Source organism: Equus przewalskii, chromosome X, assembly GCF_037783145.1.
Source record: "Equus przewalskii isolate Varuska chromosome X, EquPr2, whole genome shotgun sequence".
Lineage (NCBI taxonomy): Eukaryota > Metazoa > Chordata > Mammalia > Perissodactyla > Equidae > Equus > Equus przewalskii.
Genome location: NC_091863.1, coordinates 11,862,371 through 11,888,706, shown reverse-complemented (window position 1 = coordinate 11,888,706; position 26,336 = coordinate 11,862,371). Strand labels below are relative to the sequence as shown.

The 26,336-nt window shown below is 40.6% G+C and overlaps 1 protein-coding gene across 1 annotated transcript in view; it reads right to left on the bottom strand.

Annotated features, from left to right (window-relative positions):
* The window catches only part of ZRSR2 (zinc finger CCCH-type, RNA binding motif and serine/arginine rich 2), a 31,417-nt gene extending 7,204 nt beyond the window's left edge, over positions 1-24,213 (bottom strand). The window contains exons 1-8 of the mRNA XM_070603757.1: positions 23,735-24,213; positions 23,249-23,328; positions 20,878-20,953; positions 15,649-15,757; positions 15,357-15,443; positions 12,526-12,564; positions 11,794-11,912; positions 135-348 (exon numbers count right to left, since the gene is read on the bottom strand). Of these exons, the coding sequence (XP_070459858.1) occupies positions 135-348; positions 11,794-11,912; positions 12,526-12,564; positions 15,357-15,443; positions 15,649-15,757; positions 20,878-20,953; positions 23,249-23,328; positions 23,735-23,775 (765 nt within the window). The 5' untranslated portion in view covers positions 23,776-24,213. The remainder of the gene's footprint in view (positions 1-134; positions 349-11,793; positions 11,913-12,525; positions 12,565-15,356; positions 15,444-15,648; positions 15,758-20,877; positions 20,954-23,248; positions 23,329-23,734) is intronic.
* Positions 24,214-26,336: the final 2,123 nt, after the last annotated feature.

Below are 26,336 nucleotides of genomic sequence, written 5' to 3'. Positions count from 1 at the left end.
TGGCTGCCAGGTACTGTCCCATCACCCATGTCCCCACCCAGGCAGAGAGCCTGTGCCCTATCCCTCTCACCCCATCAGGTACTTCAGTGGGAAGTGAACCGATACCCTCCTTCATATGCATTGCGCATGCCCACCTTGAACTGGATCACTTTCCCCACGTTCTTGAACTCGGGGAGCACATCGTCATAGAAGTCCAGGAACTGCTGGTAGGTTTCCTCTTCACTGTACTCCAGGCTTGCGTCAGGGTCATAGTCGTCCCTTCTGCACTGCTCCATTCCAAATGTTGTAAACATGCTTCTAATAAGAAGGGTGGGACTTGATGCCGGGAAATTGTGTTTACGTGAACACCTGCATATGACAGAAAAACCTAAATTCGGAAGTCCAATAGGTAGAAATTACACATAAAAAGCTTGCTTTAAACTTTGAGGTAAAGACTCAGGTAACTTGGCTGTTTCGATTTAATTGTAAGATAATAAACCCCATTCAGACATCAAATTTTAACACTTAAGAAAACTGTTCTAAGACTGACCAATATATTGGCTCTCATTAAAATGTAAAGTTGGGAATTATTTCCAAGTTCATATGCCATTCAACTGCCTTTTAATGAAGTTCAAGAAGCTTTATACATTGGAAGCACAGGGAAGAAGGTCCAGTGGCATGACAGATTGTGGTGACAGGCAGATACCATATGTGGGACTCAGGAGGAAGGCGAGAACAATATGATCCAGGTTCTATACAATCTTCAACTAACCCAATGCTTAAGACAGTAGGGTAATCTAAGAGTTTTGAGCTAAAGGAACGCATTTCTTGGTTTTCATGGCATTTTTATATTTTTTCCTCTGATCCTTGCAACCTGGTAGGACAGTCGGGGCTAGTATTTTCCCCACTTTGCAAAGAAGGAAACTGAGGCTTAGAGAAGCCCACTTACCCAAGTCACATGGCTGGCCAGAGAGGAGCCAAGTGAGCCCAGTTAACCTACACACTACTGCCTGTTCATTACAGCCGTGCATCGCTTAACAACAGGGACATGTTCTGAGAAATGTGTTGTTAGGTGATCTGGATGTTGTGCGAATATCATAGAGCATGCTTACACAAACCTAGATGGCATCGCCTACCACACGCCTAGGCTGTATGGTACTAATCTTATGGGACCACTGTCGTATATGTGGTCTGTCGTTGACCAAAACATTGTTATGGGGCACATAGCTGTATGTGATATGATTAAATTTTTATTTAATAAAGGAGGCTAACCATTATGAAGAACAATTTCCTTTTCATAGGACCAGATTGTACCTAAGTAATTTTTTTTTTAAAGATTTTATTTTTTTCCTTTTTCTCCCCAAAGCCCCCCAGTACATAGTTGTATATTCTTTGTTGTGGGTCCTTCTAGTTGTGGCATGTGGGACGCTGCTTCAGCGTGGTTTGATAAGCAGTGCCATGTCCGTGCCCAGGATTCGAACCAACGAAACACTGGGCCGCCTGCAGCGGAGCACGCACACTTAACCACTTGGCCACGGGGGCGGCCCCAATACCTAAGTAATTTTTTAAAAATCTTTTGTATGAGTTTACTCTTATTTACTTCCTTCTCCAAAATAAAATGATGGGAAAAAATGTAGTTGAAGGTTCCAAATCATCAAAATTTTCCTGATTAGGTTTCCAGTTAAAAAATTGGTTAAAACAAATTTTTTTAGGAAAAAAATCCCCAAAACTTAGGAAAAAAGTTGAAGAACATGGCAAGTGTTAGAAAAAACAATGGCTCTGATTGCAGTATTAATCACAATAGCCAAGACGTGGAAGCAACCCAAGTCTCCATTGACCGATGATTAGATAAAGAAGATGTGGTATATATTAAATGGAATACTACTCAGCCATAAGAAAGATAAAATTGTCTCATTTGCAACAAGGTGGATGGACCTTGAGGGTACTATGTTAAGGGAAATAAGCCAGACAGAGAAAGACAAACACCACATGATTTCACTCGTATGTGGAGGATAAACTAACACATGGACAAAGAGAACAGATTAGTGGTTACCAGAGGGGAAGGGGGTTGTGGGCTGGGCATAAGGGGTAAAGGGGCACATTTATTATTTTTTTTGCTTTAAAAAACTTTATTTTTGGGGCCAGCCCGGTAGCACAGTGGTTAAGTGTGCACGTTTGGCTTCAGCGGCCCAGGATTCACCAGTTTGGATCCCAGGTGGGAACACGGCACCACTTGGCAGGCCATGCTGTGGTAGGCATCCCACATATAAAGTAGAGGAAGATGGGCACGGATGTTAGCTCAGGGCCAGTCTTCCTCAGCAAAAAGAGGAGGATTGGCAGCAGTTAGCTCAGGGCTAATCTTCCTCAAAGAAAAAAAAAACGAACTTTATTTTTTATTGTGATAACATTGGTTTAGAACATTATATACATTTCAGGTGTACATCATTATATTTTGATTTCTGTGTAGATTACATCATGTTCACCACCCAAAGACTAATTACAATCCATCACCACACACATGTGCCTAATTACCCCTTTCACCCTCCTTCCTTTCCCCTTCCCCTCTGGTAACCACCACTCCAATCTCTGTCTCTATGTGATTGTTGTTGTTTTTATCTTCTACTTATGAGTGAGATCATACAGTATTTGACTTTCTCCCTCTGACTTATTTTGCTTAGCATAATACCCTCAAGGTCCATCCATGTTGTCAGAAATGGCCGGATTTCAGCATTTCTTATGGCCGAGTAGTATTCCATTGTGTATACATACATCTTCTTTATCCATTTGTCAAAGGGGCACATTTATATGGTGACTGACAAATAATAATGTACAACTAAAATTTCACAATGTTATAAACCATTATGACCTCAATAAAATAAAAATATAAAAAAAAGAGAACCCCTGGGAACTCTCCAGAAGAGTTGACTGTGAAGATCCCAGAGTGTTGGGGGTGATTCTTCGCCGAGTGCAGGTGTTGCCGCTGATGTTTAGCGCTTCCTGCTCAGCGCCAAAGTTGCCACACTACCTGACAGGAACATGTGGTACCTCTCAGAAATGGTTCTGAGAGGAGGTGATGTCAGTGAAATGGTGGAGTGAGCTGACCCGGGACTCTCTCCCCTCCAAACTATAATCAAAACAGAACAACTGAATTTCAACTAATACAGAGATCGTTAGAGACCCACAGCAGCCAAACGACGACGGAGGGCAGAAGCTGAAGCCCCCCTCGGAGGAGCTGGAACAGGGTAAGAGAGAACTTCGCTCCCTCCCCTGGAGACTGGGATCGCTGCTGTGGGTGAGGGAAGGAGTGGGGGAGGGGCTGCATGTCTGGGGATCGTCCAGGACTCCCACTGCCCGTGCAGCGGAAACTCGCTAATGGGGGAAAGATTTTGCTGCGGGGACCCCATCAAGCCAGGGCCCCAGGAAACCAGAGAGCGAGAGCTGATCGGAATCCAGGTCAGTGCGTGAGACAAAGTGCCCCTCCTCCCCCAACCCACAGTGCACACCGCCATTGCGGCTGAAGGTGGATGGCTCAGAACGCACGGCTCTTGACCCCCATCTAGTAGTGACAGGCTATAACTGCAACCGAATACTACCATCATGCACAAAAACCGCTCCTCTACCATCCAGCAATTTATAAAAGCTCCAGACCTGAAGGAAAACAATAAAAATACAGAATTAAGTCCTGAGGATGTGGAAATAGGTAAACTAAGTGAAAATGAGTTCAGAGTAGCTATCATCAAAACCTTAATGAGGTAAACGGAAATATAGAGAAACAAGTCAACGAGTTCTAGAGTTACTTCACAAAAGAGATTGAAACTATAAAGAAGAATCAATCAGAAATACTAGAGGTGAAAAATACAATGGATCAGATAAAACAGAATACAGATTCCCTGAATGCACGTATAGACACCATAGAGGAGCAAATTAGCATAATCGAAGATAGACAGGCTGAATGGCTCCAGATAGAGGAAGAAAGAGAACTAAGAATTAAAAAGAATGAGGAAAATCTCAGAGAAATAGTGGATTCAATGAGGAGAATCAATTTAAGAATCATCGGAATTCCTGAGGGTGTGGAAAAGGAAAATGGAACAGAAGGAGTCCTCAAAGAAATAATTGAAGAAAAGTTCCCAATCTAGGGATTGAGGGAGAAATGTGTGCGGAGGAAGCTTTCAGATCTCCTAGATTTGTCAATGTAAAAAGACCTACTGCAAGGCATATAGTAGTAAAAATGGCAAAAATGAATGACAAAGAAAGAATACTCAGGGCAGCAAGGCAGAAGAAACTAATCCACAAAGGAACTCCTATCAGACTTTCAGCAGATTTCTCTACAGAAACCTTACAAGCCAGCAGAAAATGGAATGACATATTCAAAACTTTAAAGGATAAAAATGTACAGCCAAGAATACTCTCTCCAGCAAAAATATCCTTCAGATATGAGGGAGAAATTAAATCTTTTCCAGACAAACAAAAGCTAAGGGACTTTGTATCCAAAACACCTCCACTACAAGAAATCCTCAAGAAGGCTCTCATACCTGAAAAAAGAAAAAAAGGGAGAAAGGGGTCACAAATCACAGAGTAGGGAGACAGATAAATAGGATCAGAATAGGATAGCAAATATTCAACTATAGCATTAGGATAAAGGGAAGGAAACCACCAAAGCAAAGATGATCTTATCACTCTAACCACAAACTCACAACACGAGTTGGCATAAGAGATGAAAATAATAATTTAGGAGGGCAAGAGGAAAGGGACTAAATCAGTCTAGGCCAAGTAAGTAAGAGACCACCAGAAAATGGACTATATTATACACAAGATTCTGAATACAAACTTCAGGGTAGCCACTAAACTAAAAAACAGAACAGAGACACAAAACATAAATAAGGAAAAATCTAAGAAACCCAGCATAAGAAATTGCAGAAGTCAATGGGTAGGCTAAAACACACAGGACGAGAAAAAAAGGTAATGCAGGAAAACCAGATAACAAGTGACAGAATGACAGCATTAAGCCCTCATGCATCAATAATCACCCTCAATGTAAATGGATTGAACTCTCCAATAAAAAGACACAGAGTGGCAAAATGGATTAAAGAACAAGATCCAACAATTTGTTCCTCCAGGACACACACTTCAGCTCCAAGGACAAACACAGGCACAGAATGAAGGGGTGGAAGACAATGCTCCAAGCTAATAGCAAACAAAAGAAAGCAGGTGTCGCAATACTTATATCAGACAAAACAGATTTCAAAATAAGGCAGGTAAAGAGAGACACAGAGGGACATTATATAATGATCAAAGGGACACTTCAAGAAGAAATAACACTTATAAATATCTATGCACCCAACACAGGAGCACCAAAGTTCATAAAGCAACTATTAACAAACCTAAAAGAAGATATTAAAAATAACACAATAATAGTAGGGGACCAACATCACGCTGATACCAAAGCCTGACAAAGACAGCACGAAAAAAGAGAACTACAGGCCAATACCGCTGATGAACATAGATGCAAAAATTCTCAACAACCCGAATTCAGCAATTCATCAAAAGGATCATACATCATGATCAAGTGGGATTCATAGCAGGGACACAGGGATGGTTCAACATCCGCAAATCAATCAACCTGATATACCACATCAACAAACTGAGGAATAAAAACCACGTGATCATCTCAATAGATGCAGAGAAAGCATGTGACAAGATCCAACAGCCATTTATGATAAGAACTCTTAACAAAATGGGGATAGAAGGGAACTACCTCAACATAATAAAGGCCATATATGACAAACCCACAGCCAACATCATACTCAATGGGCAAAAACTGAGCACCATCCCCCTGAAATCAGGAACGAGACAAGGATGCTCTCTATCACCACTCTTATTTAACATAGTGCTGGAAGTCCTGGCCAGAGCAATCAGGCAAGAAAAAGGAATAAAAGGAATCCAAATAGGGAGGGAAGAAGTGAAACTCTCGCTGTTTGCAGATGACATGATCTTATATATAGAAAACCCCAAAGAATCCATTGGAAAACTGTTAGAAGTAATCAACAACTACAGCAAAGTCGCAGGGTATAAAATCAATTTGCATAAATCAGTAGCATTTCTATATTCTAATAACGAACTAACAGAAAAAGAACTCAAGAACACAATACCATTCACAATCGCTACAATAAGAATAAAATACCTTGGGGTGAATTTAACTAAGGAAGTGAAAGACCTATACAATGAAAATTACAAGGCCTTTCTGAAAGAAATGGATGACAACATAAAGAGATGGAAAGACATTCCAGGTACATGGATTGGAAGAATAAACATAGTTAAAATGTCCATTCTACCTAAACCAATCTACAGATTCAAAGCTATCCCAATCAGAATCCCAATGACATTCTTTACAGAATTAGAACAAAGAATCTTAAAATTCATATGGGGCAACAAAAGACCATGAATTGCTAAAGCAATCCTGAGAAAAAAGAACAAAACAGGAGGCATCACAATCCCTGACTTCAAAACATACTAGAAAGCTACAGTAATCAAAACAGCATGGTACTGGTAAAAAACAGGTGTACAGATCAAGGGAACAGAATTGAAAGCCCAGAAATAAAACCACACATCTATGGACAGCTTATCTTCGACAAAGGAGCTGAGGGCCTACAATGGAGAAAAGAAAGTCTTTCCAACAAATGGTGCTGGGAAAACTGGAAAGCCACATGTAAAAGAATGAAAATTGACCATTCTTTCTCACCATCCACCAAAATAAACTCAAAATGGATCAAAGACCTAAAGGTGAGACCTGAAACCATAATGCTTCTAGAAGAAAATGTAGGCAGTACACTCTTTGACATCAGTATTAAAAGGATCTTTTCAGACACCATGTCTTCCCAGAGAAGGGAAACAATAGAAAGAATAAACAAATGGGACTTCATCAGACTAAAGAGCTTCTTCAAGGCAAATGAAAACAGGATTGAAACAAAAAAACAACCCACTAACTGGGAAAAAATATTTGCAAGTCATATGTCTGACAAAGGCTTAATATCCATAATATATAAAGAACTCACACAACTCAACAACAAAAAATCAAACAACCCAATCAAAAAATGGGCAGAAGACATGAACAGACCTTTCTCCAAAGAAGATATACGGATGGCCAATAGGCACATGAAAAGATGTTCATCATCGCTGATCATCAGAGAAATGCAAATCAAAACTACACTAAGATATCACCTTACACCCATTAGAATGACAAAAATATCTAAAACTAATAGTAACAAATGTTGGAGAGTTTGTGGAGAAAAAGGAACCCTCATACACTGCTGGTGGGAATGCAAACTGGTGCAGCCACTATGGAAAACAGTATGGAGATTCCTCAAAAAATTAAAAATAGAACTACCATACGACCCAGCTATCCCACTACTGGGTATCTATCCAAAGAACTTGAAGTCAGCAATTCCAAAAGTCCTATGCACCCCTATGTTCACTGCAGCATTATTTCCAATAGGCAAGACATGGAAGCAACCTAAGTGCCCATCAACAGATGACTGGATAAAGAAGATGTGGTATACATATACAATGGAATACTACTCAGTCATAAAAAAGAACAAAATCGTCCCATTTGCAACAACATGGATGGACCTTGAGAGAATTATGTTAAGTGAAATAAGCCAGATAGAGAAGGACAATCTCTGTATGACTTCACTCATATGAGGAATTTAAAAATGTAGACAAAGAGAACAGATTAGTGGCTACAAGGGGAAAGGTGGGGTGGGGGGTGGGCACAAAGGGTGAAGGGGTGCACTTACAACACGACTGACAAACAATAATGTACAAGTGAAATTTCACAAGATTGTAACTTACCATTATCTCAATAAAAAAATTTAAAAAAATATATACAAGAAAACAATGGCCTTGAAATGACTAGATGTTTAACTCATACTCACCTTCCAGGTCTGTGATATACATGTGTGCACCTAGTGAGATAACGCATAGAGACTGCCCTGCACGCACCATGCCCAGCTCAGATATGTGCAATCAGTGTTCATTAATGTGAAATTTTCTATTTTCCAAAGGACCTTCCTAGATTATTCAGTTAAAGACCTTGTAATGAGATCCATCTTGCCAAGTATAGCTACCAACAGAACAAAGAGTGAAGATTCAACCTGGCTGGCAGTGTTAGCAGTGAATCAGAATTTTACAAGTATGAAGCACATAACAGAATTAAACAAGGAACCAATTTAACAAGGTTAAAATTCTGCTCACAGGATTATTATATGTGAATGAACTTGGCTCTAGTTCCCAGGGTGTCAAATGAGCGTTTGTGAGTTTTGGTACCGAGCCAAAGTTCCCACTGGGCCTAGAGATAGTCCATACAATCTGAGTATATTCAAGACCAGCCCTACATCTCCTACTGAAAAGTTAGCTAAGACAAGGGATATTTGGAGAGGCCGTCTAAAGCTGTAGTACTACGCCCATGTGATTCTCAGAATCACTTGGGAAGAACTGAGATTTCTCAGGTCCTGCCCCAGACCATCTGTTCAAAGAGTGGGGAATCCTTATTTTCAAAGTAACTCCCTACCTGGTCCTGAAGGTCAGCCATGTTTGGGAACCCCTGGTTTAGGCCGTGCTATTTACCCATTAGTCAGATACTTGAATCAAGTAAGACGGCTGCAAAATCACATACTTGGACATTACCTTAGCCCAAGGATGGCCAATAAACGGTGTGGGTGACCAAATGCCCCCTCAGGTAGAGCTAATTGACTCTGCCTCTTTTTCTTTTCTCAAGGGAGCACTCCAGGTACCCACAACCTTTGTCCTTCATAGAATCAAGCTACATGCTAGTTAGGCTGCAATCATTTATTGACGGTCTCTTTAAGAGACATTCTCATGAAAATTATGTATGCAACTGTTAATAAAACATCTATCAAAGTTATTGTCCCCCTTCCTACTCAATGTCTTTATACAGCGTTCCTTGCGAGAAACATTTAGAATCTGATGCCTGGAAAATCTGTCTTTCCAGAGATATCACTCATTCTTCCTTTTTTGGTAAGAATTACACAGCTCATTATCTACGTGGGATGTATAAAAATCCAGGGCCAAATGTATTGCACATTCATAGTAACTCATTCTCTCCTCCTTTCTTTGCTTTTGATTTCTTTTATTAAACTTAGTGCAGAGGACTGTGAGCCTTCTTTAAATCACTTCTGGAAATAAGTGAGGTATAAATAACTACTCTCACAAATAAGTCTTACTTGTCATCAGTGATTGTGTTCTTTTAGGAGAAAAAAAGTAGAACTCCCCTCAAAGCTATGACTCCAAGAGGGGCTGGCCCCGTGGCCGAGTGGTTAAGTTCGCGCGCTCCGCTGTAGGCGGCCCAGTGTTTCGTTGGTTCGAATCCTGGGCGCGGACATGGCACTGCTCATCAGACCACGCTGAGGCAGCGTCCCACATGCCACAACTAGAAGAACCCACAACGAAGAATACACAACTATGTACCGGGGGGCTTTGGGGAGAAAAAGGAAAAAATAAAATCTTTAAAAAAAAAAAAAAAAAAAAAGCTATGACTCCAAGAAATATCAATTCCAGAAAGGTTCTAGAATTGAATTCTGTACTAATCACAAAAACAAAACAACCAAAGAAATGCTTATATTATGGAAGTGTTTGATGACGTGACAAATCTTAACAGAAAAGAACAGATGTACGATGTGGCGAAAGTCACTGTGGCTCTCTGTAAAAGGGGAACAGTATCTTTGTTTGAAGGGATGGTGCTGGATTTTGTAACTGAATTTTATTTCACAACTCATCACTTGAATGGTGGAAACACCCAAATCGCTCTCATCCTTTTTTTCGATGGTTGTGGTGAAATTTCGTATGCCTATGAAAATACTAAGAAATGTTCACAAACGAATCTGACCACTGTCAATATTTCCTCGAAACGACTCTCAGGGTGGGTTTTGAGAGCCTGACAGCCCACTCCCCTTTCCATGAGTAAGTACCCACAACTGATTTCCTGAAACTATTTAGGACATCTCCCCTTCTCTCACTTATGACCAACAGAAGGAGAATCCAGAATCAGATGACCCCTAGTTTTAAAATTCAAGGAAATGTTAGGGATATATCATAAATGAGGAATCCTACAGCTAGAAAACCTTAAATGCAATTTGGTTCAACCACCCATGCAAATGCGAACTCATACTGAGTCTCAGTTGTCTTTCAAAGGTAATTCACTGTACATTTTTTCTTTGGTGGGGGCTGTTTTACATCAATCAATTATTACTATTTCCTGATCAAATTAAACATACATTTTGGAAACACTTCTAAAGGTACAAAGGGGAATAAAATCTCTTTCCTTCTCTTAGTTCCCAGTTCCTCAAGAGAAGGTTTTCCCTATTGACCAGATCCTGTAAATCCTTTCACAGATATTCTGGGCATATATAATCCCAGCTATAAAATATAAGAGGAGTTACATATCCTACATTAGTGGCTCTCAATGCTAGGGCACATTAGAAACACCTGAGGACATTTCAAAACTAAGGCTGCCCAAGTCTCAGAGTTTGATTTACTCAATTTGAGGTAGGACAAAATTTTTTTTAAGCTTTCTAGATGATTCTTAACGTGCATCCAGGGTTTTGAGAACCACTCTTCTTAAAAAATGTAAAATGGTGTGAGAGCTTAAATTAAAAGAGAAAAAGAGAAAGAGAAGGTTCATTTTCTCAAAGAAGGAAATGAAACTCGTGGCATGGATAATTTTATAATAAAAATAAACATGAGTGACAACATACAGTTTCTCATTAAATACATATGAATTTGCCTACTCATATCCCTTTCTAGAATTAATAGGACACTAAGAAATGATTATTTTCTTCTGCAGAATGCGCAGTAATAATCAGACTTTGTCTTGCATGGATTCATTCACCGTTATGAATTATTTACCTACTCTGAGTTGTTCATTCATAAACAAGCCAAATTATAAAAATCACCATTGCCTGGCATATAGTAGGTATCTAAATATTTGCTAAATGAATGAAGACATCAACACTTAGTTTTCCACATAAATGTCTTCTTTTAAAAACATTAATCCAAAAGAGGCAGGGGACAAGAGTGTCTCAGAGAATAAGGGCAACAATACCAAATGAGAAGAGCAGCAAGCACTCGGACCGTGCTGGCCACGTGCCCAGCACTGTTTGACATGCTTTCCCTGCAGTCACTCACGTCAGCCTCACAACCCCCTTAAAGCGGGATATTATTTTTCATCCCCATTTTACAGACGAGGGCACTAAGGCACAGAGAGCATAAGTAACTTTCCCAAAGTGACAGCCACTGCTGGCAGGTTTTGACCCCGGGGTCTGTTCCTGTGTGGGAGCAGAATGACCGAGAAAGGTGAATTAGAATACTTTCCCTCTGCTCACTCGGATCCTGTCTTTCACAGATATCCCTTTGGGCGTGCCAATTTTTTAAAGCCTCTTTTATGTACAGTGCCATTCAACAAATAAAGCCAGGCTGCTCCAGTCTCTTGAGATAGATTATTTCCCCATCCAAGTTGTCCCATGTGGACTAATGCAAGCACAGGAAGAAAACCAAAAGCAAAAGGTCTCCGTAAAGCAGTGGAAGGAGTAGAAAGGGGGCCTGCAGAGAACCAGGGGAAGCCCCCCGTGGGAACAGGAATGGGGAGACAGGATGGTCAGCCGGGGAACCGGAGGACCAGCAAGAATGCAGCAGCCACCTGATCATGAACATCTCAAGCCCATGCCATTCCCCAAAACAGAACTCAAAAGCCTCGACATTTTGAGTCACTGAATTCTGACATGATGAAGCAAAATTAGTTACCTGTCTCCAAATCTGCAAGCTCCTGTTTTACTGTAGAATGGACAATTAGCACGATCTTTCTCCATTATTCTTAAGTCCGTGGGGGGTTCTGGGTTTTGCCATGTGGTACTATTTTCCAACTGTTGAAAATAACCATGACTTTATTGGTAGTATAAAATTCCACAAAGAATTAAAGGTTTAAAATGTACATCAAATATTTTGTTCGAAAACAAAAACGGATTCATTTATGAATACACGCATTTAAGTTGTAACACGCCGTCAAGACCTTACACACAGTCATCATGGGACAGGAGCAGCAGGGCTCGCTTGCTCCAGTCATTGCCCATCCTCAGTCCTGACTACGGCTACCAGGAGCAGTCACCAAGGTTTCTCTTCTGTCCATCCATTTTGAAAGGGGTTGAAGGACTTGTTAGGGAACCACCACTAAGAGCAATCTAAGTTACTCTGAAGCAAGTTAAGCCATGCATTTTGGGGCAAGGTGTGTGATGCTGCTTACACACACTTTAAGAACTATCAGCGAGGACAGGCCACAGGGCTGATTCAATACCATTTGCTTTTGTTCATCAATAAACTGTTGTTGCTGCTGCTGCTGTATAAATCACAGAGCCACAAACGTGATTCCCATATTCAGACCATCCAAATAGCTTACCACAAAATTAACATTACCGGAAGTACTGTTTTTAAAGAAATGTTCGTTGGCCTCAAGCTCTTAATGAAAGGTTTTGAAAATACCTCATTTTCAGCCTGCTGCAGCATCTTCTGCACAGCTTCCTACAAACGGTGCAAACACAGGACTAATGACAATCTGCAGTCAGGTAAGTCACATCGGGTTTCTCTGGTTATCTCATGTGGAACAACTTTAAAAACTCATGCATACAAAGGGCTTCAGGTGCTAATTTGCTTTCCACAGCACAGACCTTCTGAAAAGCTTCAAAGGATATAGAGCTGAGAATCTTTATTCAAATAGGACATTTAATAGCTCACAGCACAAAACACAGTCTTATAATAGTTTCAGTAACAGTAACATTTAGTATATTTGAACATATATTCCACATTCTAGTTTCTAAGATGAGGTATTAGTGGATACTATAAAACACAATGCTAGCTGAAACATCATAAACATTTAATGGATGCTAAATTATGACATGCACAGTAGTAATTAGGACTGGTGAAAAAGCTCACACTTTTCAATAAGGCAAAGGAAGCCCTGCAACATGTCAGTGAATTTTGACCTCCTTGGCATTTGAACAAGTTTAAATTACGTTCGACAGACTTCTCTGCCCTAGCTCCTTAAAAGCATTACATAAAAGACACATATGTCTAGCTGCTTACTTGACAACTCTACCTGGTCACGTAAGGGTCCCTGGTAACTTAAAGTGCTCAAAACGGAACTCTTGTTCTTCCCTTCCCCCTACCCACATAAACGCCCCATCTCAGGAAATGGTGCTGCCATCTGCCTACTTGTTCAAACTAAAAACCTAAAAGTATGACTTGAATTCCCTCTCTTTCTTTCCCTTCCCCATCTACTCAGTCTACCAGCTAGAGACCCGATGACTCTGCCTCAACACACCCCAAATCCGTGAACTTATCTGTATTAAGCACTGCCCTCAGCCAAACCACCATCATGTCCTATCTAGAACAGCAGCCTTCTAACCGGTCACCGTATTTCCACTCTTGCCTTCTGGGTCACAGCTCCCCACCTTCCCTTCTTTACACAAAAGTCAGAAACATCTTTTAAAGGTAAACATATAAATTAGATGAAGTCACTCTCTGCTTAAAAATCCTTCAATGGTTTCCCATTACACTTAATGTAAAATCCAAACTCCTCCTTTCAATCCAGGAGGCCTTGCGTGATCTGACCCTGCGTACCCTCCTGACCTCCTCCCCTGCCCCTGATGCTTTCTCCTTTGGTCTCTGGGATTAAGGTACTCTGACCTTCCTTCAACTCCATGCTCAGGCCTCTTCTCCCTCTACCTGGACCCCTTCTCCCTGAGATTTCTGTACTCAGGTGTCAGCTCGCACTTTGGCTCCTTGGAGAAGTCTTCCTTGACCAGGCAATCTAAAGAAGTACTTCCTACCCCAAGCAATCTATTACATGACTCTCAGCTTTACTTCTTTATAGCACTTAAAATGATCTTTTTTGCTTACGTATCACCTGGCTCCCCTGTCTAAAAAACTAACTCAATGAGAGAAGGGACTGTCTTTTTCACTGCTCCGTCTCCATCTACAAGAGAAGTGCCTAGCCCACAGCAGAAACAGATTGCATATCCTTTTATATCTGCTTAGAATCTACTTCGTTTTACCCTACTTCTCCTTAATGTCTCACCAGACTTCCTTTGAAACAAAGCCTTAACTTTTTAAAAAGAAGTCTTAGCTTTTATCTGATATCAGAAAGACCTAAATTGAAGAACATTCTACGGTTAAAATAGGAATTGATTACTCTATAAAAAAACGATACGCTCTAAACAATTTTCCTGCCCCCTAAAAACCTAGCATGGTCTTCCCTCATCTGTAAAGCAGTGCACAAATAAGGGTGTCTAAAATTTGAGCTGGAATTAACTGATGGCCTGAGACACAAAAAACAAAGGTCGTGGAGGCTGCTCCTACCCCACTACGACTAGGATGTAAACAAAGGCATTTTCCCCAAGATAAGGTGATAAACCACCCAATTTTACACTATTCAAATTTAGCAATATTACAGAAAAGATACATCCTGATGAATCAGTCAAGGAAAGACGAGCTGTGTTTTCTTTGAAATAGAGACACTATTAAGGAACAGAAGCAAAATATACCAAGTCAATCTTTAGAAGATCCCAGGAGATAGAGAAGTTATAGACATATGCCTTATAAACTTTAATGAGCAACTATGTGTTAGCTATGATTGCCTTTATAGCCCAAGTTGGAAAGTCAAGATTTAATAACAAAATATTTCCGAATTCCTCAACATTTGAGTTCCTGATTTCTTTCAATCAATTAATTCCTGTGGACATGTCATAAGCGGTTAAGTCTTTTGTAAACTAAATAAATGTGGAAACTATACAAAATATTATTCTCTAAATAAGTCACCCCATATACAACAGAACCTCAGAAAAACACCATTTGCTCCAGAGTGGTACACAGCGTAAAGCAGGGGCCAGCTGCCTGTTTTTGTAAATAAAACAATAAAGTTTTATTGGAACAGAGCCACAACCATTCATTTATAATTATCGATGGCTGCTTTCACGGCACACTGGCAGAATTAAATGTTTGCATACAGACATAAAGCCTAAAACATTTACCCTCTGGCCGTTTACAGAAAAAGTTTGCCAATCCATGGTATAAAGGATAAGTCGGGTAAAGATGAAGAAAAATCTTAATTTAAGGTATCTGTCACTGCACAGACTCAAAGAAGACCAGCATATGGAAACTCTAGTGTATATCTATACTAAAAACACGACTCTTTCTCAACAAAACCACGAAACCCAAATCCTGATATGCCTAGAGCTTATTCTTCAACTCCCTCACACGCCACATGTGCTCACTAAGGATCTGCAGGGCGCTTATCCTCCCGGGACAGGAATCACCTCTCTCTCTCTCTTCTCCTGCAGCTTCTGCTCCTCCTCTTCTCTCTCTTTCCTCTGCTGCTCTTCCCATTCTTCCTTTAACTTTCTCTTTACGGGGGGAAAAAAAGAAGGTAATTTTTTTTTCAGATGCACTTTTTAAAAACATTTAACATATGAGGCAAATAAATGAAAAACTTTAACCTTATTGGTAAAATGGACAACACCCGTTTTTTTAAGTTCAAGATATGTAACTCTTAATGAGAGTTGTTTTAGTTAACTAGTTAGTTGTCTGGTTATCTGATTAATACCATACCTCTTGCTCTTCCTGCCGTTTTCTAGCTGCCTCTTCCTTTTCCTTCTTCATTCTGAATTCTTCTTGTGCCTTCTGCTCCCGCAGTAACCACTCCTCATGTAATTTTTGTCTATCAATGTAATGATGTAATCAAATAAAAGAAATGGGCATTAATCTACAAACACACACACACTCATATGATAGCAAAATGACATATTGGGAATGATTAAACTGTCATGAAAGATATTTTGTAGAAATCATTTAAGTAGGAGTAAGAGGACCAGAAGATATGAGTAGCATTTTAGAAAAGCACTACATTTCAACAGCTATCTTCCTAGAGGGTAACGGCTTAACAATCACTACTTCTCCATTTCACAGTCCATGACATCTTTCACATAAAAGAATTCCCTTTAGGTTGACCACAGTAGTGTTTAGGTGCCAATAAAGTGAGTAACAAGTTTCAAAGCAACATCTAGCTTTTCACATTCAGAAACTAATACCCTTCCTCTTCCATGCATTTTAAAAGTGGCAATTGCAGGATCGCAGCACTATGAAAACCTGGCATCTTCTGCCACAAACCTGTAGACTGCTACTCTATTCGCTTAAAAGACACCTGTGGTTTGTCCCAAGCACCTAAACCGCCAAAAGAAAGGAAACAAAACTACATCATGATCATGTCTTTAAAATAAAGAAAGCTAAAGGTTTTATGGAAAGATGACAAGGAGTTATAAAAATAAATTAGCAAGTCTCTAGTTTAAAATGATCAATTATAAAGAGTGATGTTATCTTAAAATGATGTGTCTCAGATATCCAATATTATAAGTTTCTAACTTTAAAGATGGGTTATATTTCAAAAGTTTATTAGTCAACAGGGTGTTTAGAACCTAGACTGCATTTTCTCACTGAATTTGTAAAAGGGAAATGAAATACAGTCGGCTCTCCGTATCCTTGGGTTCCGCATCCACAGATTCAACCAAGAGCAGATGGAAAAGCCTACGATGGCTGCATCTGTACTGAACACGTACAGAGTTTTTTTCCTTGTCATTTTTCCCTAAACAATACAGTACAACAACTATTTACATAGCACTTACATTGTATTAGGTATTATAAGTAACCTAGAGATGATTTAAAGTACACGAGAGGATGTGCATAGGTTATATGCAAGTACGACACCATTTTATATAAGGGACTTGAGCATCCTTGGATTTTGGTATCCATGGGGGTCCTGAAACCAATCCTCTGCACATACTGAGGGATGACTGCATAAGAAATTGTTCTATATTACTTCAGCAACATTAGGAGTTAAATAAGGTTTTATATCTAGACTGGGTTTTATATCCCAACCACAATTACAAACACTCTATGGGAAAATATATTCCATTTCCAACTGTAGAGTCTAAGAATACATCTTTTAGCCATAGCAGAGACTGGCACACTGCATATGTCCATGTTCCTGTGCGTGTTACAGGGTATATGTTCCAGTGTGCAGAACTCTGATTTATGAATCTTCTGAGGAACATATTAATTGTAAATAAGCGGAACCAAAGTGTATATAAATTTAAGACCACAAAGTAAAATGTTATGAAGTTGAAAATTTAATAACTTGAATATACTATTGAGAACTGTAGAGCTCTGGGCACATAACTCCGTCAAACTCCTGCACTAGGAGACGTTAGCAAAGTCTCGCACGGCTTCCGGCAGTCTAAGGCTGTGTCCCTAGGATGACCCCAGCCCTCCCACTCCCCACATTAAACTGCCTGCCTGAGAAAGCTCTACGCTGCCAGGAAAATGGACTATTTGCTCTAGCCAACACCTGTCGAGGGGCCTCTGCCCTCCCTTTCTTAGAGCATTTACTAGAAAGGGCTCATAATTGTGAATATGAGTCTCTCGCAACTCAGAAGTGTCTCTCTCAAGGACCTGAGAACCATTCCTTGGAAATGTACTCATTAAGGACAAGGCCTCTGTCTCCGAGTCTCTGCGGGAGGACAGAATCCTAATTCCCCTAACTGCCAGCTAACAAACACTGCTGGCCTAGTCACATTTACATGGACCGACCCTTTGCACTTTGTCACTTCTGTGACACTCCTGAGCCCCCGCACTCCTCCCTCCTTCTCGCTTTAAAAGGCCCAAATTGCCTCTGTACAAATTGGAATGGAGCTCAGCTCTTTACCCTACTGTTAGCAGTTACAGAATAAAATCTGCTCTCATCACTTTAACTAATGTCCAGCTGTGTTTACCTCTGACGCCATACATCTGCTTTAAAGTAGTACCTAAAACCATACAGTATTTTCACATAATTTTCCTGCTTTTCAACAATAAAGTATTATGCAACTCATATAGGAATAAACAAAGATCAAAGGAACACAAAGATACGTGAATGTGATTTAAAAGAAGCTTCTCAAATAAATGGGAAAACAAAAAAAGAATCACTGTCCTATTTCAGGCTATCATCTTCATCATAAGAGAAATCTATAATAAGAATATGCAGAGTTATGACAGCCCCTCCTATCTGCTAACACTGTGTTAAGCACTATACACTCACCACCACATTATTTTCCTCAGTTATAGGAGGTAGGTACTATGATTGATTTTATCCCCATATTTAAGGAAAGGAGATCGAAGCTTAGAGCAATTAAGCAACTTGAACACAGCTACTAAGTAGCAGGGCCAGGACTGGAACGCAGATCTGGCTGAATCCAACTCCATGTTCTCAATCACTACTACATTTGTGGAGGGGGAGGGGCGGAGTGCATTTTGATAATTCCCCTTATTTATGTGCTTAGATAGATAAATTAATTACAAGAAAAGAAGCAACATTTCTAGTGAACACACTAAATAGCTAGAGAATGTCTATAAAGTTTTTTCTCCTTTTAAAAAGTTTTTATTTTTTGAGGCCGGCCCCGGGGCCGAGTGGTTGAGTTCTCGCGCTCTGCTGCGGTGGCCCAGGGTCTTGTCAGTTCGAATCCTGGGCGCGGACATGGCACCGCTCATCAGGCCATGCTGGGGCGGCATCCTACATGCCACAACTAGAAGGACCCACAACTAGAAATACACAACTATATACCAGGGGACTTTGGGAGAAAAAGGAAAAAGTAAAATCTTTAAAAAGTTTTTATTTTTTATTGTGGCAAAATATACATACCATAAAACTTACTATTTTAACCATTTTTAAGCATGCAGTTGAGTAGCATTAAGCACATCCACATTACTGTGTGCCACTTTAAAAAAAAAAAAAACAAACCAAAAAACTATCCCATGAAAAATACTAAGAGAAAAACAGCAGAATATTTCTGTCATCTTGGGATGGGGGAGGCCTTTTAAGTCAGACACCAGAGGACAGCCCAGTGGCACAGCAGTTAAGTTCACACATTCCGCTTTGGCAGCCCGGGATTCGCCGGTTCAGATCCCGGGTACGGACATGGTACTGCTTGGCAAGCCATGCTGTGGCGGGCATCCCACACATAAAGTAGAGGAAGATGGGCACGGATGTTAGCTCAGGGCCAGCCTTCCACAGCAAAAAGAGGAGGATTGGCAGCAGATGTTAGCTCAGGGCTAATCTTCCTCAAACAATAAAAAAATTTAAAAATTTAAAAAGTCAGGCACCAAGGTCACATATCATGATGAAAGCTGACGATGTCAAAATCAAATTATGGTAAGTAATGCCATAAGCCAAGTTAGGACTGATGACAAATGAGAAAAACATACATCATCCACATGACAGATAAAGGATTAATATCCTTAATCAAGTAATAACATTGTTTACAACAAACTTAAAAAAATGTCTCCCAAAAGAGAAAGCTGCAAGAGTTAAGCAATCTACAAATAGGTAATAATATATATTAAAAAGGTATTCAACCTTACTAATTAAGAAATGTACATGTGAGGGGCCGGCCTTGTGGCGCAGCGGTTAAGTGCACATGTTCCACTTCAGTGGCCCGGGATTCGCTGGTTCGGATCCCAGGTGTGGACATGGCACGGCTTGGCACGCCATGCTGTGGTAGGCGTCCCACATATAAAGTAGAGGAAGATGGGCACGGATGTTAGCTCAGGGCCAGTCTTACTCAGCAAAAAGAGGAGGACTGGCGCAGTTAGCTCAGAGCTAGTCTTCCTCAAAAAAAAAAAAAAAGAAATGTACATTTGAAACAATGAAATGTAATTTTTCACTATAGAAATTTAAAAAATTGCTAATGCCTAGTGTGAGTGAAGGTATTGGGATATGGGCGCCTTGATCCACTGTTGGAGGGGCTGCAAACTGAGATGCCTTCTACCTGCCCATCTACATTTTACGTGTACTTATCCTTTGATCCCAACAATTTCATTTCTAGGCATTTTCCAAAGGAAGTAACAGGACAGTTACCAAGGATATACAGTCATGCGCCACATAATAGTGTTGCAGTCAACGATGGGCAGCATATACCATAGTGGTCCCATAAGATTAGTACCATATAGCCTAGGTGTGCAGTAGGCTATACCATCTAGGTTTGTGTAAGTACACTCTATGATGTTCACACAACTACAAAATTGCCTAAAAATGCATTTCTCAGAACGTATCCCTATCATTAAGCAATGTATGACTGTATAATCAGGGATGCTCATTGCAACTTTTTGTATAATAGTAAAAAAACCTAAATGTAAATTAATAATAAACTAATAGCAATTAATAGTAAATAGTAAATAATAGTACGTAATAAGTGAATATTATTTAATAGTAAATAACCTGAATGTCCACCAGTAGAGAACTATAAATTATGAATAAAGAATAAATTATGCTACATCCATACAATGGATACTATGTTGCCATTGAAATGGCTGAATTAGATCTCTGCATCAACACTGAAATAAATGTCCTATATATTTAGCAAAAAAAGCAATTTATAGAAAAATATGCATGAATATTATTCATGTGCAGTACATCTACATTTTCTTTCTTATGTTCTTAACAGTGGCTATTTTTGGGTGTGTTGAGTTTACTGAAGCCCTTTTGCTTTTTACACTTCTTAATTATTTGGATTTTTTTTTCAAAAACATTTACAAATTAGCAGAAACAGTGAAAAATACTTCCATTAAAAAGAAAAATGACAACATCTAGTTTTAGCCCGTCAGCTGGAGATTTAGATCATTTATCCAGGGTATTTTATAAGACCTATTTCGTACGAGATTTTATAAAGAAGACCTGTGCTACTTAGTAAAGACTTAGAACACTCAAATCAAACAACTGGGTTCACAAGAAGGCTTTCAATCAGTGCTGACCTCTCCATCTCCGACTGCTTCTCCTCTTCCAGCTGTTCACGAAAAGCATCCTCTGCCTCCTCCTCCTGTGCGAGTCCTGAGGGAATTTAAATGTTTTATTATATTAGCTGAGTAGTGCAAAACCTTGGTCAATAATCAGGAAAAAAACCAGATACAATCTTAAATCTTGACAATTATAGTATAAACCTGTTTTTAAAACTTTCTAATAATAAGGGCTCCAACCACCCAAATTTGGTACAATATGAGCAGCAAAAAGAACAATAATGGTAGTAGATAAGACATTAAATTTAAGAAATTAATTGATGGTTCCATTTTTTCAAATTTCTGTACTTTGGAACATTTTCAAAATAAAACATGGGAAAATAATTTACTATAATAACAACTCATATCTTCTCCTATTCAGAATTTAAATTTGAAAAAAAAAGGAGGAACACTGAAGTGATCTTAAGGAAATGTAACAGATCTCAGGCTTGAAGGAAAAAGATTTTGTGTCTATCACATATATTGAGTACAGGTCTAACCAATACCAGTCCTAGATAAGTACAATAATTTGCTTTTCTCAAGCAAGTAAACTTTATTATTTCAGCACCTGAAATTAAAACAGGCAAAAAAAAAATTAGGGTAAGTTATAACTCACATAGAATAATATCTAATTATTCAGATAATTAAATCATCTAATGTTTGCAAAGAGCCTTCCAGAGAACCTGGCACAGACTGACTGACTTACAGAGGGATGCCCATAGACTAGACACTGCCTGGACACAGCTGTTACTCAAAAACATTTGTTGCCTGACTCACTCAACCCCTCATCCTCCCTCAAACCAAGCTGACATGCTCTATGGCAGTGATCACTAACAGTTCTGGGCGTACCGTTTTCTCTACATGTACAATCAAATACATGCAAGGGTACATATTAAGTACAACATTTCTAATTGTATTAAACATGTAACTATATACGGCATCATGCTATAGTTTTGCAACTTGCTTTTTTTTTCCCTTTTATCCCTGATGCTTTATCCTGCCTCTAGTGGACCAGTTTTGAGCGAATAAAAAAGAGATGCTAACACAGGTTGCAGGTAAAACACAATGCTCCTTCCATCCTAAATATTCCAAGTATTGCTACTAAAATAATTACTTGGCAACTCCAATGGTAAATAAAACCTCTATGGCTATGTTTCTCAAGGCCCAAGGATCCTGGTTACTTGAGGCCATGGTCTATGGACTTCAAGAATTGCCTAGAATAATTTAATAAGCATATTCTGAGTAATCTGGATGGCAACCATTATTACCCAGTACTCCTGTGTGATTTCAGTGCTTCCATCTGCATTTACAACTACTATACAATTTTATAACTAAGTTAGTACTTCTTTCATTATATTAAACAAGCAGGTTTAATATAAATGTTAGATTCTGCTATATGAAGGCCAATGACACCACGGCCAATACAGATGAAGATTCCACAGTATTTTAACAGAAAAAATCAGTAGTAAATAACCACAGGGCAATAGTAGTAATGGCATTTCCAAACTCCAATCAGCACAACATTCATGCTGTGAGCATCTGTTTCCCATCATCCCTAACATTACATTAATAGAGATTTGAATTTTACTGGATGTGTAATTTTACTTGGTTTTGCTATTTGTAAATACATTGTTGCATAGTTAAATGACAGTTTCCTAACTAGTTTTAGGCTCATATACATATATTTTCTTAATATATTTTTTTTCCTTTTTCTCCTCAAAGTCCCCAGGTACATAGTTGTGTATTTTTAGTTATGGGTCCTTCTAGTTGTGGCACGTGGGACGCCGCCTCAGCGTGGCCTGATGAGCAGTGCCATGTCCGCGCCCAGGATCCGAACCCGGGAAACCCTGGGCTGCCTAAGCGGAGCACACGAACTTAACCACTCGGCCACAGGGCCGGCCCCGGCTTATATATATTTAAATGACATATTAATAATTTGAGCCAACAATATATTTATCTATTGTTACTCAAGTTCGAGAAAAACTTGCAAAATGTCTGAAACCCTCGACTCTTGCTGGTTTTACAAAGAAAAATATTCACCGAATACTTACTATGGGGTAAGGGCTGTGCTAGCTGCTGTAATTCATGATGCCTGCACCGATAATATTGGATACTTTATAAATACCTAGTCATCATCAGTGGGTGATGATTCACCACGACTTTTTTCCCCTTCTTTAGTACGGTAACACTGTTTCTGACGTGGGTCTAAAACAACCTTACTTGAGAGGCAGTAGCTACAACAATTCTTTATGAGATATAGTACTTGGCTTCCTTCTGACACTGGGCCCTCAAGTTAGGACGGGAGTGCGGAAAGCAATTTCATACACAGAAAACACCATGAGTCCGTTACCTGAGTCTCTTAATCGAGCGAGTTCCTGCCGACGTTTCTTTCGTTTCTCCTTCTTGAGGGCGGCCCTGTACTTCTTGTGGCTGGAAAAACGAGACACACACACTCCAGCGTCAGTGCTCGCACCTGCAGCGCTGCCTGAGCTCCCCTCTCCTCCGCGCCCAGGGACAGGAAATCGCTCGGGTGCTCAGCAGTGAAATCTTGCTTCCCGTGTTTTAACTACAGAACGTGCATTTACCACCACCTCGCCCTTCCACACCCAGACAGACGGCAAGTCTGCATCTCGCCACCTGTTTCCCTCCTCGCCTCCCTGAGCCCATGGACGGCTGTGAGAGTCCGGGGCGCAGTCCTGGAAGGGCTCGAGCCGCCGCGGCAGCTGGCTTGCTTGGCCCAGCTCCTCTTTCCTTTCCGCCTGCACATCCTCCATGCCCAGCCTTGGCCCTCTCCGTTCCCTCTTCTCGCCAGGTCATCTCCCCCAACTCAGCTTACCTTAGTTTCCCCGGAAACATCATGTCCTCAGGCGCCGCCATCTTGCCGAAGCAGCCACGCCCCCAAGAGCCAGCCGGAAGAGGCAGACTTAAGGCAGCGCGCGGTGGCGCGCAGGCGTCGGTGCCGCGCAGCCTGTCGCCCGGGCGGGGAGCGTGCCTCGCCCCTGGCGGACCAACGACGGAAGACGGGAGACTCCTGTAGGTGGCTAGTCTTCAAAAGCCCTGCGCAAATAAATGCCTCCTTCCCGAAAACTCCTCTGGGGCTCCTACCCCGCTCTGGAAGTAATCCTTCCCTCTAGCGTTTCCCCAGAGCTGTATCACTACCTCTCCCCACACCATAGTGCGGTGATTTGTGGCCAGGAGGTTAAAGTCACACTTCTCCATCTTTTCTCTTCATCCGCCCACGAAGCCTCATCCCACAGGCAGCCGCTCGCCTGGCGTCGCAGTCCGACTTCTCCAGGTTCCGCCTCAAAGCTCCTGACTCCGCCCCCTCCCATTCACACCTGCCGGCTCTGTAGGCAAAGCTAACTCCTGGGGTTGGCAAAGGTGCAACCTCTGCTCCCAAGGAATTTACAATCTAGAGGCCGAGGGCCATTACATAGATATAATATGGTACAGGCAACTAAGTTTACTTAACACAGTCCACCTGGGGATTCAGGAAGAGCTTTCTGATGCCTGAGTTGAGTTTTGAAGGCAGACGGCCTTTACCCAGGTGGAGAAGGGTGAGAATTGAGTTGCAGGTAAATCGGCATAAGCAAAGGCACTGAGAGGTGAAACAATGTGGAATCTGCCAGAACGACGAGAATTTGGGCCATCGAATTTAAAGGGCAATTCGAGAGTATCAAGGAATACAGAGGTAGAGGTGGGCTGGGAATAGGAGGGCCTAGTATGCCATGCTAAGAAGCTTTAATTACGTTCTGTAGGCAACAGGGAACCGTTGCAAGTTTTTAAATTGAGGCTTGTTGTGGAAATATTTGTGTTTTAGGTAAATTACTCTGGTTTGCAATATAAAAGATAAAGCTGGAATATTGAGACCTAGGTGAGAGGTGACATGGGATTAAACTGAGGCAATAAGAGTAGATATTGAGAAGGCAAAATCAGCCATGCTAATAATTAGACTGTGATGTACGCGTACAAGGCCAGGGACAAGACCAAGAAAAAAGGTTTCTGCCAAGGACACGTTGTATCTGCAAAATGATTAACCCCAGTGTTTTGAGTGATTGGATAACTTCCCTGCCCTAGCTTTGTTCCTCTCCCCTCCAAATCAAAATTAGTGAGATACCCAATTACTAAAGTCACCCTGCTTCCCCTAGTCCCTCCGTGGAATCATTCAGAAGCCCAAACTCGCATAAAGCCCTGCCCTACTCCCTCTTATAAAAACACTTGCAGTAACACACCTCCAAGTTGACCTGGTCCAGCTCAGTGCCTCGGTAATTAGGAACACAGACTTTGGAGGTGGATGGACTGGAAACTCAAGCCTTGACTCTTTGATCTTGAGTAAATTCCTCAGTGTCTAATCCTCAGTTTTCTCATCTGCGAAAATCAAGATAGTAATAATAGTTCCCAAATGCATGCTATATGTTGGCATAGTGCCTGGCAATCGTCAGTATTCCCAAAACGTTAGCTGTTATAACATCATCATCATCATCATATGTGTGAAAACTTCCAGACCCCCTTAAGTGGAGGTTTAGGTACTTGTCCTGCATGTGCTCCCAGCACAAGTATTTCACCTTTTATAACACCTATCACACTATATTGTACTTTGTTGCCTACACATGTCTGCTTCTTGCACTAAATCTTAAAACTCCTTTGGGGCTGGCCCAGTGGCATAGTGGGTAAGTTCACACGCTCAGCTTCTGCAGCCTGGGGTTTGTGGGTTTGGATCCTGGGCACAGACCTACACACTGCTCATCAAGCCACGCTGTGGTGGCATCCCACACACGAAATAGAGGAAGACTGGCACAGATGTTAGCTCAGTGACAATCTTCCTCAAGCAAAAAGAGGAAGATTGGCAACTGATGTTAGCTCAGGGCCAATTTTCCTCACCCCCCAAAAAAATCCCCTCCTTGATGGTGGAGACTTGGCAGTTATAGCCCCTAACTAGAGAATGCCCTACATGGCACAAAATGTGGCTGTGCAAATCACCAATTTTGCTGGTTTCCATGACCAGGACTTATACTGAGAATTGCTGCTATTCTGAAAGCATCAGTGCTTGGGTTGCTGCACATTTCTTATGAATTAGACCTGACTTTCATGCCAGATCAATAGTAAGAATTTCTTCTAGGAAGATACTCCTAATTTAAAAAGGGTACAGATTTAGATTTTATTTTATCATCATTTAGAAATGAATGTAAATCTCCTTTTATAGGAGTTAGACATTTATCTTCCACAATTTACCACTGAATTCATTTTCATGAACAAGCTTCAGTTGCTCAAGTTAATTTCATTAAAGTTACTCTAAAAGCCAATTCCATTTCCAAACTATAGTTATCATCATTTGAGTTTGATAAGTCATAAGATAAAAATAAGGTATGTAAAAATTTACTACAAAGATACATTCTACTGATATTCTGATAAATAGAACAAAGTTATCTTTATTCTGC